This window comes from Typopeltis vanoorti, chromosome 12 (assembly GCF_054136105.1).
Source record: "Typopeltis vanoorti isolate ZY-2024b chromosome 12, IOZ_Tvanoo_1.0, whole genome shotgun sequence".
Taxonomy (NCBI): domain Eukaryota; kingdom Metazoa; phylum Arthropoda; class Arachnida; order Uropygi; family Thelyphonidae; genus Typopeltis; species Typopeltis vanoorti.
Window position 1 is genome coordinate 59,330,602 of NC_143560.1, and position 14,128 is coordinate 59,344,729.

General features: G+C 36.4%; 1 protein-coding gene across 1 annotated transcript in view; it reads right to left on the reverse strand.

Moving 5' to 3' along the window:
* LOC150100821 (betaine-homocysteine S-methyltransferase-like) overlaps nt 1-14,128 on the reverse strand; it is a 113,492-nt gene that overhangs the window by 16,120 nt on the left and 83,244 nt on the right. Inside the window, exon 5 of the mRNA XM_090401805.1 lies at nt 5,386-5,597. Within this exon, the coding sequence (XP_090257931.1) occupies nt 5,386-5,597 (212 nt within the window). The remainder of the gene's footprint in view (nt 1-5,385; nt 5,598-14,128) is intronic.

Genomic DNA, 14,128 nt, shown 5'->3' on the forward strand with positions numbered 1-14,128 from the left:
AAGTGTAACTAATATCTAGAAATCCAATCTCATCACCACAAATACAAAAATTTGTCTGTATACAAAACCACCAGTCAAGCCATGTTTACATATGGTGTCCAGACATGGAGCATCACCACTCTCAGTGAGCAGTTGATATTATTATTATTATTACGGGCGACTCCAGGGAGTCCTTAGACTCATCGAGAGAGGCCCTAAACATCATGTCCACACAACTATATGACATTCTCAGAGTATCTTTCATACATTGCCTTGAACTCACTCACCATCATAGCACCCACAACAGACTCTGGCAGCTTATTCCACTCATTTACCACTCTAAAAGTAGAGAACCCACTTGCCCAGCTTCCATAGGTGTCCCCTAGTTCTCCCACCACCTGTCCTGATCCCAAAAATATCCTCTGAATTAATCCTATAGAAACCCTTTAGCAATTTGAATGTCTCAATCATATCTCCCCTTTTCTGCCTATCAACTAATTTCTGCAACCCACAAATCTTCAACCTGTTCTCATATGGTTCATTCTATAGACCCACTATCATCTTAGTCACTCACCTCTGGATCCTCTCCACCTCCTCCCCATCAAGAAGGAACCTAGGTGACCAAATCTGGGCACAGTAGTCGAGATGAGGTCTTATCAAGGCTCAGTACAGAGGTACAATAACTTGCTTGTCTCTGCTCGTTTTGGGACAACATGCCTTCAAACAATACCAGGATATACAGGCAAGATCACATTCCTAACAGTTGTCATTCTTGAAGAAAGCCAGCAAAGACTCCTAACAGAAAAATAAAAAATATAAAAAAAGTCAGATGAGGCAGTCGAGATGAGGTCTTATCAAGGCTCAGTACAGAGGTACAATAACTTGCTTGTCTCTGCTCGTTTTGGGACAACATGCCTTCAAACAATACCAGGATATACAGGCAAGATCACATTCCTAACAGTTGTCATTCTTGAAGAAAGCCAGCAAAGACTCCTAACAGAAAAATAAAAAATATAAAAAAAGTCAGATGAGGCAGTCGGGCCACCAACTTATACATCTGCTTTCACTCACATTCAGTGTGCTCTTGCTCTCTATGGGAACTAACTGACACCGAGAAAGACCAATAAAACAGTTTTGGCAATACATAAGCAAATTTCCTTTTGAAGATGAGGCTCATGAACTATCTGTCAATTTAACATTTGACATAAAACAGAGTAACTTTCTTCTAATGGACTTTATCACCATGAGTTTTGTTATGTAAATATTTCTGTATATATTTTCTTATTTATACATGAATAAATCATAATGATTTAGATTCATCATTGATTCTGGTTATTGCTTATGGAAAGGAAAAATATACAAACAGCTAGATGAAACTACAGTTAGTTCCCTTTCCCTCATGCCAACTTCTACATAGAACATTTTGAAAAACCAAGCACTCAACATATATACACTTAAACTAATAGTCACACAATGCTATGCAGATGATGTGTCTGCTATTTGGCATCATGGTCTAAACACATTGGACACATTTTTCAGTGTATCTCAACAACTGACATTCAAAAATAAACGTCACAATAGAGAAAGAAAGTAACAATCGTCTCTCCTAGATTCTAGTAAACAGAGGAATAATATGCAATTCATGGCTCTTTTTGAGAAGGGAAATTTTCTTGATGATGAAAAAAAAACAAATAGCCTGCATTTACCATTTACTGGTCTGTTTCATAACTTCAAGATGTAATTACAGAGAAACATGTAAACACAAGAGAATTAAACAATATTTAATTCTCTTGTGTTGATTATGTCTTTCATTAACTTTCAATATTGATTATGTGAATCAAATATTTCAGACAGTCAATAATCATCATAGGTTGGCCATTCCTGGCCAACCTATGGCATATGTGCCAAAGGTGGTGCATTGGACCCCAATGAAAATAATAAAAAAGTAAGCCTATTTATGCAAAAAGTATTAACCAAAAACTGATTTTGTAGGAGAAAAAAAAAAAAAAACTAAAATTTAATAATTATTTTTAACGATTTTATTGTTTCATGCACATCTTTTGCACATTCACTTGTTTGATCCTTAGTGCAAAAGAAAAAGAAGGTGATAATAAGCATGAATTCAATGAACAGTGGAAAATGAGTTCTTATTTATAGCAAATCTGTCAGGAAAACTGTTGTGTACTGTTTGTGAAAACACTTTCTCACATAATAAAAGACACAACCATAATAGACACTATAAAACACAACTGCAGACTAAAATAGAAGGAAAATTGGGGTCAGAGTTACGGAGAGAACACGTGATTAAGAAAAAGGAAGAAATCCAAAGAAGACAAAATATGTTTATTAAAAGAAGTTATGCAAGTTTGGCAATGACACAAGTGTCCTACAAAACTGCTTTAGCATTGGCCAAAAAACAGAAGTCTTTCTTTGATGGAGCTAAGCCTTATCTCCAAATAGTTGCAAAATGTCTTGGTGATTAAAATATTGAAAGGGAAGTATATAAAATCGCTCTGTCTCAGCAAACAGTTACGAGACACACCAAAGAACTTTCTCATGATGTATCTGAGCAACTGAAAGATCTTGTCCATGCAGGTACATTTTTTTTCTTTGGACAAATCTGCTGACATATGTGATGTAGCCCAGTTAAGCATTTTTATAAGAGGAACTGATGATAATTTAATATTTTTGAAGAACTTATCAGTCATGAATCGCTTCATGGAAAAACAAGAGGATTAGACATAGTTAAGAAAGCAAAATCATGCCTAGAAAATCTAGAAGTATTCTAATAAACTCACCACTCATCAGTGTTTGTATTGATGGAGTGCAGTCAATAATAGGTAAAGCTGCTGGAACTACAACTTTGTTTGAAAACTTTTTCTGTCGTCCTTGAATAAAATATCACTGCATTATACATGAAGAATCACTGTTTGGAGAAACATTCAATTTGCAGCATGTAATGTTACTGGTTATGAAATGCGTGAAGAAACTTAATGAAGAGAATTAAACAGAAGAGAATTCCAAGCATATTGTGAAATGTTAGATTTGGAATATAGCAATCTTGATTTTCATTATGCTGACTTTCTAGAGGACAGATTCTGAGTAGATTTTGGAAACTGAAAAATACCATTCATAATTTTCTAGAAAAGAAAAATAAGCTGTCTGAGGAAAGAGCCCTTTCCTCAGGCAGCTTATCACAGCCAATTGTTTATCACAAAAATGTGATAACAATTGGCTGTTTGATTTAGCATTTTTTGTTAATGTTACCAGCCATCTTAATTATCTAAATGTGAAACTGCAGGGCAAGAACAAACTGTTTCCTAGCTTAAAACTGCTAGAAAATGAGGATTTTAGATAGTTTCCACACTTAAAAGAGCAGAATGAACATGCTAAGATAATGGCAATTTTACAAAATATATTGAAAAAATCAGGTTATTTCAAGAATCGGTGAAAGTCATTTTTGTGATTTTACTAAAGAGGACTGCATTCTTGCATTTATAAATCCATTTTCACTTAGTGAACAAAAAATCATGAAGATGCCTAGTAACATACAAATGGAACTTATTGACTTGAAAACAAATTCATTATTGAACATGAAATGTGATGAGCTTCCCTCCTGTCCCAAATGCTTTGGATATGATTAATTTCTGGCAATCATTACTCTGTGAGTATTTTCCAGAATTAAGAAAATTTGCCTAGAGTTATATCTGTTGTTTCAGAATGACATACAGATGTGAACAAGCATTTTCAGTCATGAAACAGATTAAAAACAAAATGAGCTCACAACTAACTGATTCAAATTTGAAGAATTCTCTGTTGATCTCAAAAGTCTCATTAAGGTTAGTAATGTTTATCTTGTTTTTATATTAAATCAATATATCATGTCTATATTAACATATTTTTACAGGGAGTTTTAAGTACAAGAGTTGCGTGTGAACTCATATGTGAAAAAAACTGACACATGGAATGTAAAAGGTTAGCCCTGATCTACACTGATAAAAAAAAAAAAAAAAATCACTCAAATTCAAAGTAAGGCAGAACTTACAACAATCTCAGTTTTTTCTTCTAACTCTGATTTGGAGCTTCTTGTCTCTATATACATTCCCTCTTTCCACACCCTTGGGATTCTGCCAATGCTGAGAATTAAATTACATAACATAACTATAGTACTGCTAATTCTCAAGCATTTTTATAATCTACAAGTAGATATGAATTTAATCTTATTGCCATATTTGCCTTGAGATTAGCAATATGAGTCTTTCCAGTTTGTCTAGTCCTATCTTCACATCAGTCTTCATCTGGATGAAGGCTGCTAATTTGCATCAGGACATGAGTTCAGTAAGCAGCACAGGACAAGTAATTATTATGGAGTACTTTAAATATAGTGACAAATATCTATATATCTTGCTTTGAGTCCTCAGACATACAGCAGTAATTGATTATATATTTTATCCTCTTTACCTTTATTTGCACTAGATAACCTCAAACAGATTGCTTCCATGGAAATATAGCACTTACTTGTATTCTAATCCATTAACTATACCTTCTTCTTTCAATCAATTCTTGCTAATGGATGTAATTTTTGATCACATCAAACTAAGCAATGCCAAAAATTCCTTGTGATATATCTTTGCATCTTATAACTACTACCATTTTAATTTGTGATCTGAGAAACTACATTCAGAATTCTCTGATCATTCCCATTCACACACTTACTTGACTCATGGTTATACCTATTTCCAGCTTAACACCCCCCTAGTATTCTGATTCCAAATATCCATTCAATTAATGAGCAATACTTTCTCCAAATCAATTGATGTGTAGGATATATCACCGATCAAATTTTCTCCATATGTCTGCAAATACTTCCTCTTACATGACCTATCTACATGCATTATAGATCTATGCATTGATACATTTTCTAATGCTACCCTTCTTTGCATTTCTTATTATACTACAGCAACAATCTTAGAGTCATTACTTGCTCACTCTTCTTTTTCATTACTTCCAGCAACTCTTTCATTCTGTACTTGCCACCATTCAAATATTTCCTGCTTACCAAAGCATCAAAAGAATTAACATTATCAGTTACATCTTTAATCTTTGTTGCTGAAAAATGTGATTTCCTCACATTCTCATCAAGCAGCACACAACTGATGTTGGCATCACCATACTATATTTCTCTAATTGCTTGAGCTCATGCCCATCTAGTATAACACTTCATGTTTGCTACTTCACCAATATATATGCAGCCACTTATTAGAAATTGCATGGTACCCCAGTACTTTTGGAACACATAGTATATACTGTGTATATTAAATGTGTACAAAAAAATTCACCAAAACAGCTGAATATGTCAAGTATATTTCAAAATTCATTATCTTATTATAGATTATTATACCTTACCCAATTCCTGGTTGCCATTTCTCTCCACTGTTTGGATATGCAATAAGATCAGTATCTTGCACTACAGACTTTATGCTTTGCAAAAGAGATTCAACGTATTCAGGTGGACAGCAATTGATTCCTACAGCCACTAACTGATTGGATGATGCTTCTAATAAAATAGCTTTAATTGCAGCAGCTATATCTTCTCCATGGGAGGTACTGTGAGGAGTCTGCAAATTTAATGGCAAACAGATACATGAAAACAATATTCTATTTTTTCATCCCTCATCCTGATACTACAATTAATTTTTTATATTTTCTATAACTGTTTCCTGAAATTTGCTATGAAATATTATTTAAAATTATCCAGTCCAAAGCTACATAGTAATGTCAATAAATTCTTAGTTTCTTCTTTCTCCAAAACCACTTACTCACACAGGGCACTGATGTATTATAGGTTTGGCAACATCTGACTGGTGTTAATATTTAAAAAAAAAGTAACACCCTTGTTTCATTTAACACAAACAGTCCATAATGTTTTATGTATTAGCAGACTTTTAAATGTATACTTTGTTGCTTTGGGACAAAGCTCTACTTTCCACTTATCTCAGAAGCTATATTCTTCATTGCAGCAATTAAAGTATATAACACTATGTTAGAGACATTACAAATAGGTGTTGATCACATACCATCTTTCACAAATCTCAAATGCAAAAAAAAAAAAAAAAAAGTCAACAGGGTTATGTCAGAGGACCAATGAGGGAAAATGATATATTAATCCATCTGTCTAGAAATGTGTTATTCAGAAATTCCTACATACAACTTCAGTGTAGTGGCATACTATATTGTTGGAAAATAGCATGCGGAATAAACGACTATATGGAATAAAAAATTTTCTGTATTAGTCTTGAAGCTATTAATGAAATAATTAATAGATAATTTATGTTGATTAATTCATGGGGACCACACAAAAAATTGGCAACAGTCAGGAAAAGAATAGAATACACATTATAAATAATCTTAAGTATACACCTCGGAACTAAAAATTCAGAATAATCAAAGAAAATGTGTTGAATGATTTGCAATTCTAATTTATTGCATAGATAATAATTATTACCAAATATGAATTATCATCATCTAAATCTAAGTACTTTTTAGATTATATAACCATGTAAAAATCGAATATAAATTATAAGAAAACTGTTAGTTGAAAACATTCACAAAATTAGCATAATTTTTAACGTGGTTCAAAATATTAGAATATTCCAAATTTTTCCGATAGGTTTTGAGGAGAGCATAGAAATAGCATATATTTCAGTAGCTGTGGGACTGAATCGTATGTGAGAAATCATTTTCAAGTGGATTTCAGTTAATCATTTGCTAAACATGAGTCGAATGAGTGACATATCGGAAACTAAAAAGTTTTGTATGGTGTCTGTACACAAAGAAGGCCAAACTCAATAGTTTATAGCTAAGGAATTAAAATGTTCTCAAGCAAGCATGAAGAGAGTATTAAGAGAGTATTCTAATAACCAGATTTTTAAAAATAATCATTGCAATAATAACAGTCGAAAGGAAATAACTGCATCAAGATATGAGAGTAAAATTTCGTGAAGAGAAATCACTTCCGAATGTAAGGTATTTTCACAGGAGATGGAAATAGCTAGATGTGAATGTGTCTAAATCTATGACATTGAGGTGACTCACAATTTGGGTTTTAAATCATGTGTGCTTAAAGACAAAGCTGCTTATGACTTCCAAGCAAAAGTCAACTAGAATGCGATGATGTAAGCAAAGACAGTTGTGGGGTCAAGAGGACTGAAAAAAGGTACTTTTTTAGCAATGAAAATATGGTTTAAGTGTCCTATGGTCATCAAAGGATACATGTTTGGCATCTTAAGCAAGAAGCATTTGATAACAGAGTGGTAACAGGTATGATGTATGGAGACTCGATGATCTGTGGTGTGCAAGACAGGATGCCAGAGGAGTATCTGCCTGGAGGAACAATAGAAAGTGTGGCTATGGCAATTAAGCAGGGTGAATGGGTGGATAAGATGATTGTGATGGTGTGCACAAATGACTTAAGAGACAGTGTACATTGGGTGGCTAGAGATCTGAGATTCATGATTGAGGTTGTACAAAAGAAAATGCATAGGAAAGATACTGTGTGTGTGTGTTACCCAGGTATGATAATGATGAGCCGAGCAGAAGAGCAGTAATAACGAATAGCATAATAGCTAGAATGTGTCACAAGAGAGGATTGGAATATATGGATGCTTGGAGGGCATTTGAGGACAGAGAGGAACTGTATGCGAGAGACCACTTACATTTGAATGAGGAAGGATGTAGGCATCTGGAGAGATTGCTGTTTTCTGAACGAGTCGATGTGTCAATGCAGGGGAAATTATAATTCCCAGGATGGATGGTAGCAGGGGTGGCCTGTCATGAGAATGGATGCTTGGGGGAAGGGAGACGACATCAGGTAACATCGAGTCCAGTGGAGTCTGGAGGGGATAATGATAGGTATATAAGTAGTGACATATTTATGCTTTCTATTAATGCCAGGAGTATCCGGAATAAAGGAGATGATTGGTGGTGCTGATAGCATTAGCCTGGCCAAAGATTATTGGGATCTCTGAGATGTGGTTGATGGAATGATATAATAACAGGAATAGAAGTAGCAAGGTACCGCATTTTTCTGCAGAATAGGAGGGAAAATATGGTGGTGGAGTACTGCTTATGATAAATGATGACTTATGTCCTCTAAGAGCAGAGGCTTTGGAAGGCAGTGACACTAATGGTTTTGAAAGCATATGGTGTGAGGTAGAAGTCAGCAAGACAGGATATTTAGTGGGGTGTTGCAACAAGCCAAGGAGCATAGAGGGTAGGGGGGCAGGAGATGTTTAGGTAGTTGAGTTTGGCAAGTGCAAGAAGAATGATTGTTATGGGAGATTTTAACTACAGCAGTATATGTTGGGGAAAATGCATATAGTAATAAGGGAATAGAATTTCTAGAATTCTTGAGGAACAAAATGTCTTAAGCAACATGTAATAGAGGGAACAAGAGGTTCAAGAGTTTTGGAGTTAGTCATAGCATCAGAAGAGCTGATAGTAACTGAGATGTCATCTCTCTCTCCCCAGTTGGAGAGAGAGTGACTTGGAAAGACCATGTGGACTTGGAAGATGAAGAGATATGCAGGAATATCAAAGAAAAGGGAATATATGTGGAATTATAAGGCAGGTGATTATAATAGTCTTAGATATCAATTTCGGGCACTTGTGGAGGGTGGAATTGGAAGACCAGGATATGATTAGTGCTTGGGAAATTGTGAAGGAATATTTGTTAGCAGCCATAATAAGCAGTATTCCACGAGTGAAAGAGACAAAATTTGGTATAAAGTGGATGACAAATAATATCAAACAGGAACTGCAGGTGAAAAAGAAGTTATGGAAGTGATATAAGAAGAGGAGTGGAAAGCAGATGCATGAAGAATATAAGACTCAGGCCAGGAGAGTGACTAGTATGGTGAGGAAGGCGAAACTGGAATATGAGAAGAGATTGGCACTAAGATCTAAAAAAAATCCTAGGAAATTTTTTTAGCTATGTGGCCAGTAGGAGGAAAAATAATTGTGGAAGAATGGCATTGTGGGATAAAAATGGGAATAGAGTGACCGATGCAGAGGACATAGTAGAGTTGTTCAATGAACACTTTACTGGAGTATTTCATCCTGGAGTAGTAAGTTTTAATACTAGAGAGATAGTGCAGGTTCGAGGTTTAGAGGTGCAAGAGGAGAGCATGTTCCAAATGAGTACTCTGGATGTCAGTAAAGCTGTTGGACTGGACGGTATTTCACCACAGGTTTTGAGAGAATGTGCTAAAGAACTCACAGCTCTGCTGACCTGTCTTTTCAATGAAAAGACAGGTCAGCAGATAGTGCCATTGCATAGGGGAGGTAGTGGACTGGAAGTGTCTAATTATAGGACAGTTTGTGTTTCATCAGTAGTTGTTAAAATCTTGGAGAAATTAGTGAGCGACCATATACTGCATTGGGCAGAATCATATTACTAAAGCTCTTGCTTTAGTAATATGATTGCCTTTTATAATAAAGTAAAAAAGAGCAGTTGATAAGGGAAAGGTATATACTACCATTTTTTATTGCAAAGGCATTTGACAGGTGCCACATATAAGCTGATATTTAAGTTGCAGCATAGGTCTCGGGTTAGTCAACTGGGTTCAGAATTGGCTTCTGATAGGTATCAGAGAGTTGTGTATGGTTGGGCAATATCAAGGAGGCAGAAGGTTACAAGTGGAGTCCCACAGGGCTCAGTACTGGGACATGTATTGTTTAACCTATATATCAATGACATTGTCAATGGATTGCAGGGGGATACTCAGTTGTTTGCAGATGATGTGAAGCTGGGAAGGGTTATTAGGAATAATGCAGAGGTGGCAGCCCTTCAAGAGGATTTGAATAAACTAGACAGATGGGCAAATGAATGGGGCTGTCATTCATATGCCCAAGCTGTCGGTTTAATGCAGCAAAATGTAAAGTCTTGAAGAGTGGGATACATCGATGGGAGGCTGCATACTCAATTGGAGGAGCTGTACTGGAAGAAGTAGGGGAGATAAGAAATCTGGGGCGGGATGATTGATAGAAAACTGAAATTCAGGGAACATATTGCAAAGGTGGTGAAGGGAACCCAGAGAATTGCTGCCACTGAGAAGGATGCTGACTTGCAGAGATAAAAGAATTATCGTTCCATTGTATAAGACCCTGATCAGACTACACTTAGATTATTGTTCTCAAATTTGGTCCCCAGGATTTGAAGCGGATAAATTAACTGTGGAAAGGATACAGAGGCAGATAACAAGGACCGTACAATATTAGTTATGAGGATTGGCTGAGGGAATGTGGACTGCAGGTTTGGTAGATAAGAGAGGTGATAAGACTTAGACTTTTAAACTGTTGAGAGGTAGTTACAGGATTGACACTGGGGAGTTCTTTTGCTTGGTGGAACAGCGGGAAGGAGCAATGACAAGGGGCCATCACTGGAAGTTACAAAAGGAAGCTGTGAGCAAGAGGATGAGGAGTGGTTTCTTTGCATGGAGGGTGATTGAACTGTGGAATGCATTGCCTGATAGAGTGGTGAGAGCAAGAATGGTCAATGAGTTAAACGAATGGTATGATAGACTTTGTGTTTCCTAGGAAGGACCTCCCACAATGAGTCTTTTGACTCCATGGAGGCCTGAATAATAATAATAATAATAATAATAATAATGATAAAGTATGCATGAAACATTCGGTGAAATGTGCAACCTCTGTCATGGTATGGGCTTGTATGACTGCAGAGGTCCAGGTAGGTTGTGTATGAAAGAGTCAATTCCACGGTGTACTGAGAAATTCTGAGCACTTTAAGTTACTGGCATTGGAAGATTTATGTGATAGTGATTTCTTTTTTCAGCAAGATTTAACTTCTTGTCACACTTCCAAGACCACTACTAGATGGCTCAAAAAAAAAAGACAAATCAGTGTAATTCCTTGGCCAGAAAACTCACTAGATTTAAACTCCACTGAAATTTGTGGGGAATTATGAAGAAATATCTTCAAGAACTTTCCCCAAGAGGCAAAAATGAACTTCTCCTGCTTCTCTCAACTACATACCACCACTTTCTTATGAGAAGAGTCTGTACTTAACCAAATTTTATGAATATATTAATCACTACTCCAGAGAATATTAATTGGTCTATCATTGGAAATCTCAGTTTTGGAGCATCCTTTATGTAACAGAACTGTGAGAATGTAATACACCCATCTTTCCACTTCCTTAGCATTCTCTATCAGTGCTAAGACTGTGGTTAGAGAGACTTCCATTTCCCTTGTAATTTCTTGTGACACAAAATTGTACCGCAACTAACTTCATGGTTGTATTCGCTTTCAGACTTTTTAATAACCCAAACAATTCCAGTTCATCTACCTTCATTACTGTCTCTATTCCTGTCACACAAGTTGCCACATTATCTTCATCTGGATGATACACACTTGTAAAGTGTACACTCAGTAATTCAACTTTTTTTTTTCTTCTGCTTCTCTCAACTACTTACATTAATCTTCATTAGAGCCATCCTTCTATGCTCACTCTTCCTTTTGCTTGCCATGTAGTAAAATAACTCCGAGATTTCCTTTGCCTTCTTGGCTACTTTTCTCTCAATCTAATTCTGCCTTTTTTTTTTTTTTTTCACCACCACTCTTTATTCACTCTTCTTGATTGTGAATTGCACTGTCCATGAACCTGCTAATCACCTTTCTCTTTACATATCCTACATAACAATTTCTTCTTTTGAAGTTCCTGCATAAAGAATTAAGCATCAACAGTATGCCAACAAGCTGGCATACTGAATGGAGTAGTATATTACAACAGAACAAAGATAACAGAATGTATGGTTCTGGGTTCGGTCTTTGGTTATTACTATTTAACTTATATAAATTAATGATACTAAAGTAATAAGAAGAAATTTTATATATATATGTATATACACATGGTACAGTATGGCACAAAAAAGCAATACTGAATAAATACAATGATATATGTTATGGAGTAAATGGGTGTAAAAAAAAAACACTATTGTTTTTTTTTTTTTTGCTCCATACCATATATGGATTCATACCATAATTGCATCATATATGATGCAATGGATTTACTTGGCTATATGACATGATTAAATAAATTTAATGACTAGAAGATGAGAGATACCATAATATAAAACATACTATTTATTAATTGAGTGCACAACTAGTTTTGTTTTCTTAGGAAAATTCATCAGGTGCCAAAAAAGAATATCAGATAACCCGAATCACTCCCCAAATATCCTAATCTCTTCCTTACCAATGACCCTTTCAAATATGCAGTGAATGTAGTGAGCCCCCCCCCCCCCCCCCGGGTAATTCTGATCACAACCGAGTGCTCATCTCCTCCTCCATGATACACAGTCACACCCACACAAGAGTAGTTTGGCATTATAACAGTGCCAAATGGGACAGCCTCCGAGACTACTATGCTTCATTCCCATGGTTGGATTATTGTTTCCAGTCTTCCAATCCGAACGTATCACCAAAGTAATCCTCACTGGCATGAAAACATACATTCCCCACACTTTTCTGAACTGCCGTTTCCCCCTTATCTAAACCCTGGTTCTCCAAAAGATGTGCCAAAGCTGTACAAATGAAAAATCAGGCATACCACAACTGGCTCAAATCAAGAATTCAATCCTCCTTCAATACCTATACTGAAGCCTGAAACAGATGCAAGAAAATTATTAATGCTTCCAAAACAGAATTTAAATGGGCAAAATGCAGGAAACTTGCAGCCTGTCCAAATGGAATCCATGCCTTTTGCCAAAGCAATTGGTCGTAACTTTTGCCCTACACTATTCCCACCCCTATCATACCCAGATGACTCAATTGTAACATCACTCACAAAAAAAGCTAATCTCCTGACTTCACGCTTCCAATGCATGCATAACTGACAATGGCAAATGCTCCACAGTCATTCCAACTGCCCAACATACAATGCCCCCTGTATCCTTTTGCCAGAAAGAGATGATAAACCTGTTGTCTAAATTAGACACAAAAATGGCTCCTGGCCTTGATGACATTCATCCAATTGTCCTAAAGGTCTGTGCAGCAAAACTGACTCCTATCCTATGTTGTCTGTACATACTCTCTTACTCCACTCGAATATATCCCAAAGCCTGGAAATTGTCCTATATTCAACCCATTCTTAAAAAGGGTGACAAATCGTTGCCGTCTAACTACCATCCTATCTCACTCACCTCAATCCTATCTAAAGTGATGGAGAAAACAAACAATGCATGTATAACTGACAATGACAAATGCCCCACAATCATTCCAACTTCCCAACATACAATGCCTCTGTATCCTTTTGACAGAAAGAGATGATAAACCTATCATCTAGTGATGGAGAAAACAATCAATTCTCAACTCCTACTCTACCTTGAAGGTACCCAGCTATTAAGCAACCACCAGTATGGATTCCATCGATGCCGATCAACAGGTCATCTGCTCTCATATATCACCTCTGAACAAATGCCATGGAGAAATTTGGCAAATCCCAAGTGGTTGCACTTGATATCTCTAAAGCCTTTGACTGGGTCTGGCACAAAGGCTTACTAAGCAAACTCCCATCATTTGGACTGTCTCGGGACGTCTGCAGATGGATTTCCAGCTTTCTATCTGGATGTACACTATGTGTGATGGTTAGACGACTCCCTTTCCTCTCACCATCCAACTAATGCTGGATCCCACAAGGTTCAGTTCTCTCAATGACCTCCCTACCTTCTGTATATCAATGACCTATTTCAGTTGACCTCCAACCCAATACACAGTTTTTGCTTATGACAGCACATTGCACTCCTCCCTTTCATTTAATAAACCTTACTCTACACAACTCACTTCAACCCACAGCTTCCCTTAATTCTTGACCTCCAAGCCATCCTCCAATGGGGCTCAGATAACCTCATCAACTTCAATGCTAGTAAAACCCAGTTCTGTCTTATCTCCCACAAAAAGGAACCATTTCCCCCTATATTATTTTTGATAACACTCAAATTCCCAGACAAGATGAGATTTCTCTTCTCGGAATTACCTTGACATCAAGCCTCTCCTGGCAAAAACACATCACAACCACTGCATCTTCAGCTTCCAAAAAACTAAGATTTCTCTTTCGTTGAAGACATTACTT